The sequence below is a fragment of the Osmia lignaria genome, chromosome 12 (genome assembly GCF_051020975.1).
Source record: "Osmia lignaria lignaria isolate PbOS001 chromosome 12, iyOsmLign1, whole genome shotgun sequence".
In the NCBI taxonomy this organism is placed as follows: Eukaryota; Metazoa; Arthropoda; class Insecta; order Hymenoptera; family Megachilidae; genus Osmia; species Osmia lignaria.
This window is the reverse complement of record NC_135043.1, coordinates 8,655,874-8,675,638: the sequence shown is the minus strand read 5'-3', so window position 1 is coordinate 8,675,638 and position 19,765 is coordinate 8,655,874. Positions and strand designations below refer to the sequence as shown.

General features: G+C 34.7%; 3 protein-coding genes and 1 long non-coding RNA gene across 7 annotated transcripts in view; 1 reads left to right on the top strand and 3 right to left on the bottom strand.

Annotated features, from left to right (window-relative positions):
- LOC117603023 (uncharacterized) overlaps window positions 1-19,765 on the bottom strand; it is a 124,770-nt gene that overhangs the window by 85,240 nt on the left and 19,765 nt on the right. For both annotated transcript variants that reach the window (XR_013063192.1, XR_004581113.2), the window contains exon 3: window positions 8,269-8,425. This is a non-coding gene — a long non-coding RNA (uncharacterized LOC117603023). The remainder of the gene's footprint in view (window positions 1-8,268; window positions 8,426-19,765) is intronic.
- Window positions 1,653-17,511, top strand: pug (pug C-1-tetrahydrofolate synthase, cytoplasmic). Of its 3 annotated transcripts, none has more exons than XM_034321698.2 (13): window positions 1,653-1,858; window positions 12,194-12,259; window positions 12,711-13,046; window positions 13,387-13,479; window positions 14,298-14,439; window positions 14,515-14,626; window positions 14,836-15,401; window positions 15,492-15,795; window positions 15,857-16,074; window positions 16,149-16,612; window positions 16,672-16,924; window positions 16,997-17,182; window positions 17,261-17,511. In XM_034321698.2, exons 1-13 carry the CDS (start codon window positions 1,668-1,670, stop codon window positions 17,348-17,350), a joined length of 3,021 nt encoding a protein of 1,006 aa, XP_034177589.2. In that variant the 5' UTR covers window positions 1,653-1,667; the 3' UTR covers window positions 17,351-17,511. The 3 variants fall into 3 exon arrangements, with proteins under 3 accessions (XP_034177589.2, XP_034177590.2, XP_034177591.2); XM_034321699.2 differs by lacking the exon at window positions 1,653-1,858 and adding an exon at window positions 11,155-11,186; XM_034321700.2 differs by lacking the exon at window positions 1,653-1,858 and adding an exon at window positions 11,967-12,121.
- Window positions 17,545-18,687, bottom strand: LOC143305218 (putative methyltransferase-like protein 15 homolog). Its single transcript, XM_076691296.1, has one exon. It carries the CDS (start codon window positions 18,685-18,687, stop codon window positions 17,545-17,547), a length of 1,143 nt encoding a protein of 380 aa, XP_076547411.1.
- Window positions 18,665-19,423, bottom strand: LOC117603014 (ubiquinol-cytochrome-c reductase complex assembly factor 2). Its single transcript, XM_034321709.2, has 2 exons — window positions 19,266-19,423; window positions 18,665-18,971 (listed from the first exon to the last, which is right to left on the bottom strand). The coding sequence occupies exons 1-2, from the start codon at window positions 19,331-19,333 to the stop codon at window positions 18,665-18,667; spliced, it is 375 nt and encodes a 124-aa protein (XP_034177600.2). The 5' UTR covers window positions 19,334-19,423.

Genomic DNA, 19,765 nt, shown 5'->3' with positions numbered 1-19,765 from the left:
AAAACTCTTTCGTTAAAGAATCATATATTTAACTTTACGTTAATATCCTTGTATGTGTTTTATAAGTTTGGGTCCACGATTGACCCAGGTTCCGCTGTTCAAGGGTTAATATTCTGCGATTTGTAAACTTTTCATCGAACGTTTCTCACAAATTCATTCTACAAAAACCTCAATAAAATTTTTAAAATCAATTTTATTCGTAAGTCGTGGGTTCCGCTTATCAAACGAACTTTTTTCAAAATTTAATTTCTATTAGAAGCTATGCAATCTCCCACTGAAATTGTGGAAACAATCGTTCAAAAGTATTTGAAAAATCAATATAAACGCCCATCAATTAGTGCCACCAATTTTATATTACAATAACTATTTGGTAAGAAGAAATAATTTTATTAAATAAGAAAATGTTCAATGGAAATATTTATAGGTGAAAAGAACGGTAATCAGAAAGGAAAAGTTTAAATACCGTTAATTGTTAGTTTATTAAATGACTGACTCGTATGGAAATGAATATAATGAAGCATTATTAATAACGTGTGTGAAGTTATCGGAAAATTGAACATAAGAATGTAAATTATCCGGAAAACTGTTATTTTCAATAATTCGATACGTATCGGATTGAATGAAAGTGGAAATAATTAAAAGTGATCGTGTGAATGAAAGTGAAATTAATGCTTTAATTGATGGTACCGGACGGTTTTAATAATTTTATGAAGCGCGAATATCGCGTTCGAATCAAACAAATTCAATAGCGTTAATCAGCGTGTCGTTCTCTCCTCGATGAAAGGTAAAATATTTCGTGGCTGCGAATAAACGTACAATTTTGCGGTGTACACGTTCAATCGATATTATTCTGTTGAAATTATTTCATCAAAAATTAATGTTTATCTCCGACTACGTGCTTAATAAATTATTTATACCGTAAACGTTTCGTTTTATTTGAAACCTCAGTTCTCCTGTCGTACCACTAATATTACCAATATTCCATCATTTTTATTTGTGTAATAAAATTGGATTAAATTAAGAAAAATAAAAATAGAACTTTTTGTAAGTATCTATGTAAAATTAGTAGAAGTCCAACTAAATAAAAATCCGAATTTTAATTTAAATTAGTTTTCAACTAATTCTAATTTAGTTTCCAACATTCCCACAAAGCTATTTATTTTTCTAAAATATTTGTTCAATTCCCATTCTGTAGCAAAGGTTTGCCTTCCTAAATCCAATGAAAATTCAACGTTTTATTCTCCTAATAAAACTTCAACTAAATAATAATTCTAATTTTGATTAAATTTAATGTCCAACATTTTCCATAATCTTTTGCTTAAAAATAATAATATTTATTTAATTTTCAATGTTCAATAACGATTTACCTTCCTAATCTTATTATTCTTCAAAAATATCATCCCCAATTTCACCATGCCAAATTCCGAGCAAAATCTACATAAAAATCATCTAAACTGACTAACACAAAGAGGATAGATGATTCAACCCCCAGTTACTCTCATTCTCGTCCAGCTTCGACGGTCATACTCTAAAAGCAAACGGCAGCTGGACCAGAAACATCTGCTGAACCGGTTGGTCATCTCGCGATGTCCAGTTTGTCCTCAACGGAATTTTTCGTTTTTTATTCACCGACTGGTCCGTTCGTCGTCCACGACTGGTCCACCAGGATGCTGGAAGAATCCCTTCGCGTTCTCGCGACCAGTTCGTCCAGTTCGTGTCCAGCCAACCCTCGACGGAGGGAGAAGACTGGTTTTCAAAAACATCTTTCAGTTTTACGTCTTTGCACCAGACACGAAATTCAGAACAGTTTGCATTGTGCTAGTGAAAGGAAACGGTCTGATGAATATTATCCACAGAGGTAAGTGAACTCTTCTTTACATCGTCATTCTGTATCCGACAGCTTGAGAGATTTTGCTTCGTTAGTTCATTGGTTATTTGGGAGATTATTGACTATTTTTTCCTACTTTTTATAAGCATCATTTAGAAAATAATACGTTCATTATCAGCGTTTAATTAACCCTCGAATGACTTTTGCCCATTGAGAAGCAATAATGGTAGAAACTTACTCCCTTCTCGCGTAGGTGGCTCTGGTAAATCAGAGGGTTGATTTGATCAATAATTCTCTCAGTCCGTGTGCAATTTTGCTCGCAAAATGGCAGCGTACGCCATCTCTTAGAAAACCGTTGGACAGTATCCTCTGTTACTGTAGTTTAATCAACAACTGCAATTTATTCTTTTTCAAAATTGCAATAAATATTTGCTTTTTGTAAATGATTAACCCTTGGACACGAAAATCGAGCCTGTGCTGATTGAACAAAGTTTAAATTTCATTTTGGATTATTTTTCATTCTCATTCTTTGAATCTTATACCATTTCTTTATTTCTTCAAAATAATAGAAAGCGAAACAATCAATAAACAATTATATATTAATGAACCTGTTACATAATAAAGAGGAAGCATATTAATTTCCTGGAAAATGCAACAAATTCATTCTATTCATATTTCACCAAATTTAATCTCAATAAGCTATTCAGTCATGAATCAATTCATCGTAAATCAGCTTTAAATTCACCAACGTGTACATTTAGTTTCCAATTTATATTAGTAGTAATCCAAAGGTATCTTTATATTAATTTCATCACTTTGAACGAGAAAACTCTGATCAATCTTTGATTAATATAATATTGATTCAATATAAAAACTGAAGATCTTCCTCACTTCAAAGGTCTGGCATAAAATTTTCTTCGACCCGTAATTCAAGGAAAATGGCATGGCATAGACGTCGAGATTAATTTAGTTGAAGTCGGTCAATCTTAAGGCGACAGCTGCTGCTGAAGGAATCCATTAGTAGGCTTATGGCGTCGGCATCTTTCCTAGGGTAGCCAGTACCACCCCCTTAAGGCTGCTAGAACTCTGCTTTTGTTCGAGATAATAAGCCACCACTGTTGAGATAGGTGGATCTGTTCAACGACCTTATTGTCCATCGACCCGCTTTGTTTCGAATTTCGCGATAAGAGTGAAACTCTCGTCGAGTTGTGAACCAACGAAACCCGCACGCATCGATCTGACCACTGATTTCTAGCCTCTTCATCTTTATACAAAGATGGATGCTATAGTCAAAATGATTCTCAATGTTTTGAAGAACCAGTTACGGCTCGTCCTTAAGAGCTGCAGAATGATCGTATGTGGCAATAGTATTTTGTACCCAAATATCACACACAAAATATGGATTGCTATTTATATTAATTTTCAAGAAAAAAGGTTCTAAAATATACACATAGAAGTTAAGAAATAAAATAAAAGTTGCAGAAATTTGGAAAAGAAAAATTAAACTAATTTTATACAGTAGGTTTATACGTTTGGAATACAACTACATTAATACCTAATTATGGATTAGGACGTAATCATTCATCTGCAATTTGCATCATTGATGAAGACAAATAATAGATTTCCACAAACACTGACGGTACAATTATAGGATTTTCTAGAAAGCCAATTAAGCCGGACAGAGAGCGGCTTGTTTAGGATTTTCAGGACCACGCGGATTTGTGTGGTATACATTAAGCACTAAACGTGCATCAGCCCGCGTCGAGGAGATCTCGTTAAATCTTGTAAATGTCTAACGATACAGACAGGTATTTTGGTAGCAAAGTAGGATATTCCATAGAGATTCCCTATACCAATTCACAATGAATAAAAATAAAAGCCCTGAAAGCAGAGTCTCGATTAAAGAACTGGAACTCTCTCCATGGTCCGCCGTACAAGAGTTAATTCCCAAAGTTAAAAATATATCATCCTGAAGATAGTATTTTCCATTACAATAAAGAAAATGGAATGTTCAATCAGTGGCCGGGAAGATGGCTATCGTATAAGCGCAAACCGTTCAAAGTGAGAAAAGCAAGCGCCATACGATAGCTACAAGGCAGCCTTAGCTGGTGTAGCGGTACTGCACCCCTAGGAACAAAGTTATATCGGCTCCTACTAGCATGGGATGAAAAGAGGGTGGGGGAGGGTGGAACGCCGTGGCCCGTTCCTGAGGGAGCGGCGAAGTTCGGTGATTACCTAGGACTCTCCTAGGAACCGAGAGTTTCGTACTTCGGCCGTATGCTGCCTTCAGCAACCTAACAGTCGAGCAAAGTAACTAAGGTTATTCGGAGATACGCAGGAAGGTGGATAAGGAAAGTTCCGGGGTGGGCCTAAGGGATGCACTGTCGATACCGTGAGCGTCTGCATCAAGATATTCTCAGTTGAACGATCGTACCCACGAGATTTCTGATTAGACGGCCCCGATCGTACCTTTAGACCTTGGTGCTTCGATGTTTCAAATTTTTTCGTTTTTAATTAAAAATTCGAAGTATTTGGCATTTGGAATTTGGAATTAAAAATTTTAGAATTTGAAAATTTGGAAATCTACTAGAATCCCAGAATCTTAGAATGATAAAATTTTTAAATTTTTAAACTCTAGAATAGTAAGTGATTAAATGAAACACTTAATCACAGTTCAGCTAAACTTTCCACCAAATATAATTTCCTTTGTTATTTCGAACACTAACATTATTTCAATAAAATTTCAATCCTGTACACCAAAGGAGCAGTATACCTACTATATCAAGTATAATATTAACCAGGTTCGTGTTAAACGGTCCCCGTTGACCGCAAACGAAAAAGACACGTAACTCTCGTGGGTCCAATTTCCCTGGACTTCAAAGGGTAGGAAATATCGTAAGGACAGGACGTCGTAATAACCATAATTCAATATGGCTGTTAAGATGGTAGGCACTTCGAGACGGTCTGGGTAGAGGAGTTCCACGAGGTAGGGAATGGGGGTGGCAAGACCTTCCTACTCGTTCTCTTCTGCATCCTCGATACAGATGCTATCTAAGAAGAGAATCTAGGGTGTACCATTGTTCTCTGTAGAGAAATCTCGATGCTTCAGCCCCGTTGCACCGATACTCCTTAAACTTTGGACAAACTTTGCCTCACCACCAAATCCTTGCTACAATGAAATATATGTAACTACGTATTGGACCATCGATCCTTTTCAATTGCACGCAATTAACGCTTCTGTGAAAGTAATAAATGCAATGGAATGTTAGATTCCATTTATCCTTGAACGACCATGGTTGGGTTATTTGTGACCCAGACCTATGAAATATGTACTCACAACAGTATACTAACATGATTCGATATTTAAATTTTTCAAATGAAAGATGATCATATATTGAAAAAATAATATTCGAGAAACACAAATGAAAAATTAAATTTGCAGCTAGAATAGCTGCTTATGAAAAAAGGAACGAAGAAGAAAATTGCTTATGGAAAAGCAATTGCATACAACTTGATATACTCTTCAAAACAAATTTTCATGACGTGTATATCAATCAACGAATCTTCCACTTATGCTTCGTTAAACCTCGTCAAGTCTCTTTTATAATTCTTAATTCTTAATAAGTAGCCAATCTTTTCCCTTTTTTCTGAGGTAATCAATGTTCTACAGAATCCACTGCTTTCACTGTAATTTCGATATGGAGATTGTAGGTAAAAAGAGAAAAATAAAATCATACAAATTGCACGTACTTTCTCTACACTCGTATTAAATCTAAATTTAGTTATTTACCGTAAAGCCAATTACCAGAGAAAACATGCAATTTACTTTTAAGAAATGTTTCCAGGAACAATACTTCATTATACATCAACTGCATTAATTTTTATGACATTTCATGAAAATGAAAGATCGAAAGAGATTTGAATTGAAATTGTTATACACATAAATTAACTAGGTTAACAAGGGTTAACTTAAAATTTATATTATCAATATAATTTTTAAAAATAATAAATTCTTATTCATTTTATAAGAAATTAATAACACAAATACCATTGAATTTTCTGCTAGACTTCTCTAAGACGAACCAACCACCCTTCCAACAAACCATCAAGGCTTCGGGACGATGTATTAGTACCCCCTTGAATATCTCTGGGCAGCCATATTTTTACGAAGCATAGCAAACGGGGAGGGGGTGAAATCGTTTTGATCGCAGAGGAAACAAGATGCTGGACGAAGGGTGATGCTCGACTAGCGAGCAGAAATGGTGAGGGGTCACCCAATCAACCCCCAGCAAGTCACGTCTTACCCTCTCTACAAAGTTATCTTTCTTGTCCCTGCCCTGAACAGAGTTACAGCACCCTCGAAATTCCCAACTATTGACCGAACCACTCCAAACCATTGCTACGATCAATCGGCACTTGTGTTGCTAATAAGAAAGACGCAACACAAATTTCATATTTCGATGAAATCAGTTTTAACCATCGGAACATGGACGAATATGGAGAAACTGATAATTGATACGAAAGAACGTAATCTATAAAATTCACAATGCTATAAAAGGAATATTACTTTCCAATACTCTTCAATTACTTTCCATTTCGAGCAACTTTAACGGAATGCTTTCGATTGCCAAACTATAGAATCTCTCGAGCTAATCAGCAAGAGTAGCTAAACTCGGATACGCTAATGCTAAACTCGTTTCAGAAGTCGAATGCAAAGTTATCTCGTATAAACTTCCGATACTTCACACCAGGATGTATTAAATGCATTTTATTAATCTCGTTAAAGTTTAAAGCTTCCTTTTCTGTCATACAAAATAAAGTTTTCCATCTATCTGTAGCTTTATACGTATTAAATGTATCTAATAGAAATGAGTTTCCTATTAAAATTAGAGAGATGAAATCGTGACAAACATAGACAGAACGTGTAATCATTTTCAAGAGTAAATCTTGATGACCAACGAACGGTGATTCGTCGGACCGTCGATAATTCAGGCCTATCTACTAGCGTCTCTAATTTCCTTGATATTCCCATCGAAGGGTCCTTACGGTCGAGAAACCTAAGGATGCCAGAAATACCAATGTGAAGGCAGAGACGCCTTCCATGACAGGCCTGCAGGATGGAGTTGTATTAATTTCATATCCCTTCCGTCGTCTAACACCAAGGCTACACGTTCAATCGTCTATTTATTGCCAACATATCCAATCTCGGAGCCGTCTCCACGTGGTATCGCCTAGATACGGAGGAGTGGCAACTGGCTATTAATTTTGATTAGTCTCTTCTAAGGACCCTTGATTGGAAACAGCGCTATCATCTACACCTCTACCCTGACATGATGAAAGTATCGAATAAAATTGCAAATTTATCGTAAATTAAATTTTGAAAATATTATATTTAATAATAAACTTAATACATTTAAAAATAAAATTTTTAGAATAAAGATTTGCAAATTTATATCAATAAAATAAGATTCGCAAAACTTGTTGTTAGAAATGAAAATAGAGTCGAGATAAACTGAATTTTTAGTGGACACTGGATTATGGAACGTCGATAGAAACGAACAATTACGTGGCTTGTTACGGGAACCGAAATTTCGTCATGTTCAGTCGGATAGCGCAATATAAATGTAAATGTAAATGTTTATAGAGGTGGAGAGTAAGGGTGCACTAAATGTAGAGTGCAGTAATGGTAGGTTTACGACCGCGGTAGTTTACAAGTGGCTCGCGAAGTCACTTGATTCATCGGGTAATTTATGTCTTTCACGCTTTGCATTTTAAGTGAAGTCTAAACGCTATCTTAGTTATGATTTATTCGGACAGAATTATCATTTTCTGCATCTCGAATGGTAATCAGATATTTTTCGATATTTCCTTTCTATCAATTTTTGTATACTTACCCCTTGATTCGGCGCTGGGTAATATACACTTGGATTATAAATAGCTAATAGAAAATTTCTTAACGATATATAATAAATAAATATATTTATCTAAAAAATAAACAAAATCTTTGTCCGGCTCAAATTGACCCGAACAGTGCATAAGAATCCATAGAGACTGGATGGGGTGCCTTATAATTTTCTCGACTAATATATAAAAAATTGTAGGAAGAATCTGTTAGAAAACAAGATAGACGGTCGTCAGGGAATAAAATCCGAAAGTTAAACGCGACCTATTAACGAAATCGAGTCGGTTCCCTGTAGCCGTGGATGCACTCCTAGCTGAACCGCGTAAAGGAATTTGCGGTCCAAGTTGCTTTGCTATCCGAGATGGAGAAATCTTCCACCCTATAGCACCCAATCCAGCCCCTTTCCTTCGGCCTCTCCCTCCCGCCCTATGCCCGTTTACTTCAGCCCTGATCATCCGTGGTCCCAGTCACCCCAAGGCTAGTTCCTCCGTACAACCCTTAAGCTTAACTATCCGCAGAAGTTGGAATCTGTACGTACCTATTCCACGACTGGAGCTACAAACTCACCCCTCTAACAGAGCAGCACCCTTCGCTCGGACTTGAACGCTCCACCATACCGGTTTCAGCTGTATTGCTATTACGAGAAGGGGAGGATGATAGGAGGATGGTCCAGGCAGGATTCGAAGAGCCAGAATCTGAAAAGAAAAATCAGTTAGATAACTTGAAGGGACAGTCAACATTAATGGGTTCATGGACGTTTTGAATAACCTGAAAATTAAGCTGCATTACATAATCTGAAAAGTAATGTAATATGAATAAAGTATCGAAATTGTGGTAAAAATTAAAAAAAAAATATTGCAAGAAAATTTAAATCAATTAATAAATATATTTATATATCGAGAGGTTCACAGGATTGGCAGAAATCTATATCATGGGAGAATTATGGATGCCAATTGCTACGTCGATCCAGCAATTTCACGGAGACCGCCAATTTCCACGTGATCTTCGTACCCGCTTCTGTTGGTCTAATATTAATTAACCTTAGGCTAAGACCCGCGAGATTTGAGACTTGTGCGAGCGCAAGTCCTTCGGGAGGTGTATTGAAAGTGTACTTAAACAGTTAGCGATCCGAACGTTTACGGGCATTCAAGTTCTACCAAACGATGAAGTGAACAAGTTTTACTAACTTGTAAGTACGTAATCATTTTATGAATAAAGTGACGAAATAACACTTATATTATATTAATTTAAATCTTAAATTTTAACGAATATAACGACGTAAATTCTTCATTAATATTCTTAATACAAAATGGTTGGGTGCCAGTAAATTCTAATGTTCAACTTTTTGAAAATATCCATCAAATAGGGTATGGAAAATCATATTTATTATGATTAATAGCTTTTTGTACATCCTTTACTAGAACCTCAAACACGTGACCATGAATAGCGCTCCTTTGTAGGACTTACGCCCTCCTGAGGACTCAGAAAGCCACCCTGAAGAAGGATCTTGGTTAATCTTACTAATCTTCGCCGTTTGCTCCGGCCTCGAACGGTGAAACGGCGTAATGGTTAGTCGAAAACCATGGCCTAACGATATTACAGATCCCCAATCAACGTGACGGCCGAATAAAGGACATACAACATGCCATGGTTAATTTCATTGAGCTGTTCCAAGATAACCTACAATCCTTTTAGACATTCACGTTTTTATTCTACATAGCAATCTTAAGACACTGCACGTGACCTTCTTCGATCCAGCAAGTCGATATTGCAAATACCAAAGAACATATGTTCTTTGAAGAATGGAATTATTATTTCTTTTTCTTTAAATTAATAATACTCTGTGCAAGCTTAAGAATGCTCTGTCCCCAAAGGGTTAAAATGATCAGAGACAGTTAATTTGGATGACTTAAAATTAATTAACAATAATTAAGAATAGGAGTTTTAAGAGAAGCGAAATAGAATCTAATGTTCTTACCTCCTTGTATCGAAGAGAATGTTTATTCGTTAACCATACGGATGTTTCCGTGAGACAATTAATTGGCGTGACATCAAGGAGCTTAGAATTAGTTTTTGCTTAGTTTTCGTCCTGGTCTACAGTAAATTAAATGGGTTTATCGACCGCGGGTTCTGAAGCATGGAACAGAATGAGGGAAGCAAGCTGTTTTTGCAGAGTTCTCTGCAAACTTCCCGAGAATACTACAGTTCGAGCAGTTCGCGAAGCTCAATATAAACAACTTTCAACCTTCACGAATTTCCTTAATGGAACACCAACCTGAGCCTTCTAAATACGTCTCAATAATATATCCTCTCTTTCGAATTTTAGTATTAAATAATTAAATATTTCCACATTTCAATCTTTATTAAACAAAATTATGAATCAATAAAGCTACATATTATTTAAGTAATTTATCAAAATAGGTTAAATGTCTTATGACCTATGAATGTGAGCATATAAATGCTTACCAAATGCAATATCATTAAGAAAGTATTAAAGTATTAAATATTTAATCAGAATACTTTGTAAGAGAGATTATGGAGATATTGTTTATCTAATCAAAACAGGAAATTTCTGAATTATTTCAAGTAATTTATTTACGATATTCTAAATATGATAAATGATTTGCACGTACTTCGATTGTTTACCGTACACGAATGCAGTGATACAAGGTGTTCGGTTAGGGATGGACATCTTTCTAGAGAATGATAGTTGAGATGATTCCGAACAACTTTTTCCTTTATCAAAATGCTCGTTAAGGCTTAGTTTAAGAATTATTAATTAAAAACACCGACCAATCAAAGCGTGTATAGGACGAGGACTGAACTGCGGGAGTGTTGGGTACGAGAACTGCGCTCGACTGTGGTCGCGATCAAACTACTCGGCATCGTGGCGATAACATAAATAATAAACATCATATGTTTACGATCTTCATAGCCAACACTGCTGCGGCTGAGCCCGTCCGTTATGCGTAATTTTTCGTTAATAATTCAAAAACTAAATTTTAACAAGCATTTTGATAAAGGAAAAAGTTGTTCAGAATCAACCCTTCTACCACCCTTTCAAAGGATACCCCCCATTGTCGAACACCCTGTATATAAATTGAATATATTTTTATATTAATACGAATGCCTTAAAAAATATCTTATTTCATTAATAAATAATTAATACTTTATTCGAATTAGTATTAGGATGGATGATTTTTAGGAGAATTAAAAGCCTTTCTAAAAAAGAAATCGTTTTTGTCCAGAATCATCACAAGACAACTCGTGAGAAAAATAATATATCTCGTAATATGTTAAAGTTTATCAAGAATTTCGTCACACAAAAAGTTGATAAACACCCTCCTTGTTTTCTAATATTTTCTGGACCCCCACGAAGACTATCTCTGTCAATAACCCGTTAGTATTCAAAGAATTGTCGTATCGATTTATTGTACAGATGCTGCAAACTTTTAAGTAAGAACAGTTATGAAAATTTTCATATTCTTAATATTTATTTTTCATACCTATTTGCAATGCTACGTTTGTTTTCATTTTCAAAGTGTAATTGGTGTTAGATAGCATAGATAATAATAAAACGAAAAATCACGAATACGGAACGGTGACCATCAAAGTGTTAATAATTATTATAATGTGCCGTCCTGCACATGGTCATTTCCACTGATGCTCTCAATATGTTAATAACCGCAATTATTTTTACGCCAATCTAATAGTATACTAGATATGATTATTTCTAGTGCTGTGATCAACATATTATACATAATGTATCCTACTTTCTAACTGAAGAATTGAAATGGTAAACAAGGTAAAAATTTTCGATAGAAAAAAGTACGTGTCTACAGATATGAAATTAAATAAATTTATTTATTTGTAAATCTTTCAATATCCCCCTAAGATTTTTCTATATGAATATTATAATAGCGCTTGATAATTACCCATTTTGACATTTACCATTTTAGCTACATCTTATAATAGCCCTAACAATCAAAATAAATTTAATAAAAACTATTCCATAACTTATAACTTTTTCCATCAAATTCGTATTAATTTCTTATTTTTTAACATTTGCCATTATCGTTTACCATTTTAATTCTTAATTGCATAGAAATCTGTATGAGAACCATTGAGATACTTGAATGTAAAATGAACAAAAAACATAAAAATAAGAATACATGCAACGTTTGCTTGGTAGTTCTCATACACTTCTACTGGAATCTGTGGCCATTTAAATGAAGGAGTGTTGTTCGAATGTGTGAAAGACTTAAACACGTTATCGCTGTAAACACACATCTACATATACTGAACTGATCCGATGAACTGAGCTGATCCCCTACTCTAAAACGATCCATTCGACTATCATCGGTCTTACGATAAATTACGCTTCCAAATTCGTGTGTATCATAGTGGTGATTATTTGAAAGAGATCGACGGGAACAGGACGGTAATTTCTTTTGTATTTATAGATTTCTCCATAGAGTTATGTCGACGGATGTACGAGGAGTTGTGTTGTCCGGTACCGAACTGGCAAAGTAAGTCAAATTATTTTTAATTATAACAACAACACTTTGACACAGTTATCGTTTAAAATCAAATCTTTCAGACTACTTAAGATACAATTCCTAAACATTTAATTAATAATTTCACTAAATACCTCCACATGTTGCACATTTGAAAATAGTTAATTGTACGCAAGTCAAAATTCAAACTGATATTTCGATTATTGAACGTCGCATAGAGGTCGATAGTGTTTATTGCACTAGTCATCGATTTCAAAATTGCATAAAGAGGTGCATGTATGTTTCTGGATACATACTTTGAAACCTTAACCTAATCTAGAAAAACAGGCTGTATTCCTTTATGTGAGGTTATGAGTTTAGTCTGTAAGTTGTGTAACCGGAAAGAACTGTTTATTACCGCCATAGCCCGCCAAATTTAAATATTCGAAAGAATATAGATAGAATCTGTTTCGATTTCTTTCAGGGAAATTCGTGAAAGATTAAAAGAAGATGTGGCAGTTCTACGACAAAAATTACCGAATTTCGTACACGGCTTAGCAATCGTCCAAGTTGGCGGCAGAGAAGATTCAAATGTTTATATAAGAATGAAGATAAAAGCGGCGAGCGATATAGGAATCGCTGCGGAACACGTCAAATTACCAAACACAACTACGGAAATCGAATTAATAAATAAAGTAAACAATTTAAACAATGATCCAAACGTACATGGAATTATTGTACAAATGCCTCTCGATAGTGTTAACAAAATTGATTCTCATTTGATTACCGATTTAGTATTGCCTGAAAAAGATGTAGACGGGTAAGTAATAAATGTGTAAATATATTATTGAAGATATGAAGTAATTCAAATTGTTTACAACCGAAAGCATTTTGCAAAAATATGTTACGCAAGTACACATAACATCAATGTGTTACAGAAGAAAGTTTAAAGCGTTGATATGCTGACCTATGACGTAAAATATTATGAATTAGTTGATAACACCACGGTTGTCTTTAAGTATATGCACTCTTGATAATAATTTCTTACTTGCATCCCGTTAAAAAATATTTGTATATTTTTATTAGAAAACTGAAAATCATCAATGACAAATAAATACTTAAATTTTTTTAAATTCTTTAATCGAATTTTATGCTTTCAGATTAAATACTATCAATGAGGGGAGAGTAGCCATCGGCGATATGTCAGGATTTTTACCGTGCACTCCAAATGGGTGCATTGAACTTATTAAAAGGTATATTAAACGCCATTTTACTTATTTCGAATTTTTTCAAAAAATCTTCAAAATAAATGCATAAAATTCGGAATACTAAAATCGAAAGATTTTAAACGTTGCTACATCTTGAGATAAATAAAATTAGACGATTGATTATTAATTAAATAAATTATAATTTACACCTCCCACTATATAGAAAGTTTACTAAACAGGGCTATCTTGCAATGAAACACAAAAGTATTCAAACGCATGAGTTAGTTTCTTATTAGTTAGTTTGACAGCCTTTAGCATTAATTACATGTCTTACGATAAGTCGACGTATTTAATTGTAAGGATTTTTTTCTCATTTTACGTATATATATTCTCGAGACTAGCATTCTACTTCAGTTGTACTATTATTTTATAAATATGCATGCAATGCGTATTATTTAATAACAGCTTAGAAAACAAACGACAATAATTGCCTAGTTATCTTCATGATCTACTATAATAGATACAGTGGTACCTCGGTATACGTCTGCTTTGGAATAGGTCCAATTCGGAATACGTCCTGTTTGGACGTGACAAATTTTGCTCGGTATACGACTTCTGTTCGGTAGACGATATAAATTTTTTGTGCGAATTTTGCATCATTTTAAAATAATTATCTCAGAAGAAAAATTAAATTAATAATCAATTATATTCGGAGCTGATGTATTATTAACTGACTGATCGTACAAGTAAGGATATCATATAACAAGATACGTTTGGTATGCGTCCTATTCGGTATAAGTCCAAACATCAAGAACTGATTAAGGTCGTATAACGAAGTATCACTGTACATTAATATTTATCAGGAGTGGAGTACCGATTGCCGGTGCACAAGCAGTAGTTCTAGGTAGAAGCAAAATCGTCGGCACACCTGTATCTGAACTACTAAAGTGGTACAATGCTACAGTAACTGTGTGCCATTCAAAAACAAAGAACCTTCCACAAATTGTACGTAAATATTAAATACTATACTCCTTAAAGATTTTTAACTATATTCTGTGTTAAATGTTTATTTTGATTAAGGTTTCTCAAGCTGACATCTTAGTGGTTGGCATTGGCCAGCCCTTGATGGTCAAAGGAAGTTGGATCAAACCAGGTGCAGTCGTAATCGATTGTGGGATTAATTCCATACCAGGTACTTGGATATAATTTCATGATATATCTTCATTAATGCGACCTTTAACACCTAACACTTTCTATTGAAACTGATATTAGAGAAAAACATGAACGAATTTATCAAAGCTAGCTGTTTTCATTCAGTTGAGATTACAAACGAGTAGTGGGTTTTTTAAATAAATGAATATAACAAAAATAGTGATATTACAATCTAAAGAACTCTTTCAGATTCCACGAAGAAAAGTGGGCAACATTTAGTAGGCGACGTGGACTACAAAGAAGCTGTGAAAGTAGCTTCTTATATTACTCCAGTACCTGGAGGCGTTGGTCCGATGACCGTGGCCATGTTGATGAAGAACACGGTAGTATCAGCTCAAAGAGCAGCTAATAAACTATTGAACGTCGAATGGAAACTCAGAGTCTTAAAAATCAATCCGCAAAAGCCTGTGCCCAGTGATATAGCTATTTCAAGGAGTCAAGAACCAAAACCGATTACAACGTTAGCAGAAGAGATTGGATTGTTCCCTAACGAGATCAGTCCTTATGGAAGTAAAAAGGGAAAGATCAGCTTGAACGTTCTAAAACGATTGAAAAACCAGCCGAATGGAAAACTCGTGGTTGTTGCTGGTATCACCCCAACACCTTTCGGTGAAGGCAAAAGTACCACGTCAGTAGGTTTAGTACAAGCTTTAACTGCACATAAAGGAAAGAACTCGGTTGTGACTTTGAGACAACCCAGTCAAGGACCCACTTTTGGGGTCAAAGGAGGAGCTGCAGGTGGAGGATACTCCCAAGTACGTTTTTTTTTTAAATTGAAGTTTCTTATATGAGAAACCCAAGTGGTATTACTGAAGCTAAAAGTATAATCCAAACATTACTTTCAGGTCATTCCTATGGAAGAATTCAATTTACACTTAACAGGTGATATCCACGCCATAACAGCAGCCAATAACTTGTTGGCAGCACAAATCGATGCCAGATATTTCCACGAATCTACTCAGACCGATGGAGCACTTTACGACCGACTTGTACCGACTGTTAAAGGCGAGAGGAAATTCTCGAAAATCCAATTGAGACGCTTGGAAAAGCTTGGTATCACAAAGACTGACCCCAATAGCCTAACAGAAGAGGAAAAAAGAAAATTCGCAAGATTAGACATAGATCCTGAAAATATCACTTGGACTCGTGGTATAGTAAACTGTACTTATATATCAAATTTCATGGAATATATAAAATGTGTTTGTTTCAGTGGTCGACATAAACGATCGATTTCTACGTAAAATCACCATCGGTCAAAGTCCGACTGAGAAGGGTAAAACCCGGGAAACATCATTCCGCATTTCTGTCGGTTCTGAAATAATGGCAGTACTTGCATTATCTACCACTGTTGATGATATGAAGGAAAGATTGGGCAACATAGTAGTTGCTTTCAACAAAAATGGGAAACCCTTAACTGCCGAAGATTTTGTTAGTATATTTATATACAACAAAGAATATTAAAAATTTGATGTAATTGTTTGTTAAACTATGTATATGTATAGGGTATGACTGGAGCGATGGCAATATTATTGAAAGATGCCATTGAACCAACTCTTATGCAAACCTTGGAAGGAACACCGGTAATGGTCCACGCTGGACCATTTGCAAATATAGCGCATGGTTGTTCTTCCATTATAGCAGATGCTATGGCGTTAAAATTAGTTGGAAAAGAAGGTATCGTAGTAACCGAAGCAGGATTTGGTTCTGACATCGGTATGGAGAAATTCTTTGATATTAAATGCCGAACTTCTGGTCATGTACCGAATGCTGTTGTACTGGTTGCAACAATTAGAGCACTGAAAATGCATGGTGGTGGACCTACGGTAACGACTGGTGCTGCATTGAAAAAAGAGTATCTGGAAGAGAATCTTGATTTAGTTAAGAAAGGGCTCCCAAACCTTCAGAAGCATATCAGTAATGGAATTAAATTTGGCGTGCCTGTTATTGTTGCCATTAACGTTCATGCGTAAGTTTCACCGAAAAAGAAAATTTCAACAAAATTAATTACACGAAACTTAATTTCAGTACCGATACACAAGCGGAATTAGAATTAGTTAAACAAGTAGCAATAGATAGCGGTGCAGCAGATGCAGTTATATGCAATTACTGGGCAGAAGGCGGTGCTGGCGCTGTGCAGCTTGCAGATGCAGTTATAGCTGCAACAAAAAAACCTAGTAATTTCAAAGTATTATACGATCTTGATCTTAGTATTGAAGAAAAAATTAATATTATTGCTAAGGAAATATACGGAGCTGGAAAAGTTGTTCTGGCGGATAAAGTAAGTGTTAAATAATTGTTTAATTAAAAAAAAATTTCAAAAACATTCTTTATCTATATGTAATAAATATAGGTTCAGCAAAAAATCAGAAAGTATAATGAATTGGGGTACGATAAATTGCCATTGTGTATGGCAAAAACATCAAACTCGTTAACGGGTGATCCGTCGATTAAAGGTGCACCTACGGGTTTCACACTCGATATTACAGATATATTTGTATCCGTTGGAGCTGGTTTTGTAGTACCTATGGTAGGCGAAGTAAGTAAATGAAATTATAAAAATTCTTACTTTTACTAATATAATTTGAAATTATAATAACAATATTTTTTGTCTCAGATAATGATGATGCCAGGTCTTTCTACAAGACCAAGTATTTACGACATGGACTGGAATAGTGAAACAGATGAAATAGAAGGATTATTTTAGAAACATATTCCCAACATTTCGAACATTCCCGTATCAATATATCCTTTACAGTTGAAACATGCAATGCTAATTAATACAGTTTTGTTTAATTGGAATATTTTATTTTTGTTATACATGATATATGTTACATACAATAAACCATTAGATATTCAAAGATTTTATTTACATTTCTAACTTTGAAAATCATAATGATTCTACACTACTTTGGTTGCTGCCCTAAACTTTGCGGAACGTGATCTTGGATTTATATCTACTTCTTCTGGAGTAGGTGTTATTACATGTTTATGTAACATTTTCCAAGGTGATTTGTTAAGAGACTCCATTTCTAATGAATCGTAAGATTTACAATAATTTACAAATTGTAATGGTAATTTATTAGCTACATTCTCCTGTATGTTTCCAGTAATATGCCTTTTAACTATTGTGTCCTCCAAAGAATGAAAAGAAATTGTTATCAAGCGACCATTAACTTTCAAATACGATCCAGCAACAATAATACCATAGTTAATTTCATTTAATTCGTTGTTTACAAAAATTCGAAGTGCCTGAAACGTTTTTGTAGCGCAATGAGCAAATCTACCTAATTGGTCGTGTCTTCCTTGAAACATAACAGACTCAATAAGTTGAGCTAATTCACGAGTAGTTTTTAAACTTCTAAAGGCAAATCGAGCGTTAATAATAGCTGCTGCAATTTTTTTGGCATGCTTCTCTTCACCATAAGTTCTCAAGATCTGGACTAAATCTTTCTCTGTTATTTTTTCTAAAACTTCAGCTACTGTAGGTTCTGTAGGACACCTAAAACCATCCATTCTCATATCCAAAGGTCCATCTTTTGCCAAAGAAAATCCTCTTTCAGCAACATCAAATTGCATGGATGAACATCCAAAATCAAATAAAAACCCATCTATGCTATTTGTCTTTACTTTATATTCGCAAAGCAACTGTGGCAATTCAGAGAATCTTCCCAACAAAGGTATTACTTGTCCAGGATATTTTTGAGATAACTCTTTTGCAAATTCGTGTGCAACAGGATCTCTATCTAATGCAAATATTTTTACCTCGGGCGACGATTCCAATATTCTGGTAGAGTGCCCTCCAGAACCAAATGTCATATCAATGTATGTTTTACCCAAAGATGGTTCTAAATATTGTAATACCTCTTCAACCATAACCGGTATGTGTGGTACATTTTCTATATTTTCATCACATTTACTTGCCTTCTGGCTATATTTTTTAATATCTTTCCAATGTATTGTCTCATACTGTTTTTTAAATAAGAAGTGTATGTTTCTTTGGGCAAAGCTGAAGTATGTATCACTGAGCAGCTTTCTTAGCATTATAGTAGTTTGCAATCTTTGAAAATGCACGTGTAAAAATTCCTTTACTTCTCTCTTCAAAATATTCTAGCATTTCTGGTCTAAGTGCCAGATTACATTGGTCTTTTGTTAACCCACTAGCAGTACTTGAATGACTTCGAGCATACATTTGACCATAATGATTAGAGCAAATTCTCTTCAAGCTCATATAATAACGATCGCATAATTCACGATCCACATGAGTGGTTGCTTCACCTCTTGCAAATGCAATTTTTAATTGATCACGAATATGTTGACCTAGATCGCTAAAATGAATACAAACCGTACTTAAATTTCATACAATAATCAATAGTAAAATGCTTAGGCTTAAGTACCATATCATTATTATAACATAATGTAAAATATATGCTTTATATTAAATGGTAATAAGCGTGTAAATAAAATTGAAGCCGATGATTCTAACCTCAACAAAAGATTCAAACAAAGATCCTAACCTAAACGAAAACTTAAGAACATTATTATGATGACAACCATATACAGAATAAAAATATTGAGCGAGCATGGAGGAAAATGAAATTTCTTAAATTACATCAAATTACCTCGCAGCTTTTGATTTATCCAGTGGCCAAGATTCTAACAATTTCATATAATTTCTGTATGTACCCATTATTACAGTTGATCATGGGAGGATACCCATAGGATAAAAGATGGCCATTATATGTATAATACATAGTACGATAGCATTGATGAACAGAAAGTTCGGGTTTTACTTGCCGCGACCAAAGAGATTCGTTTCCACTCTAGCTTGCTTTGGCCAGCTAATAGTAGAACTATTAGGCGAACTTAGTAATTAACAAAATAGAAAATTCCTGTTTTTGGCAAAATAAGTGCCATTTTACGGAACTTTTAAAATTATGCGAAAAGATCCTGTCCACTAGATGACGTTGTCAAATTTTTAAAAATTGACAACGGAAGGAAAAATCATTAATAACTTTTTTTTGACGAATAATTACAGGAAGTTCAAAAAATCTATACTAAAAGAACGCTAAGATGCTATTCTTTATTCTTTAATCGTTGAAGTACGGAAATCGATCACCGG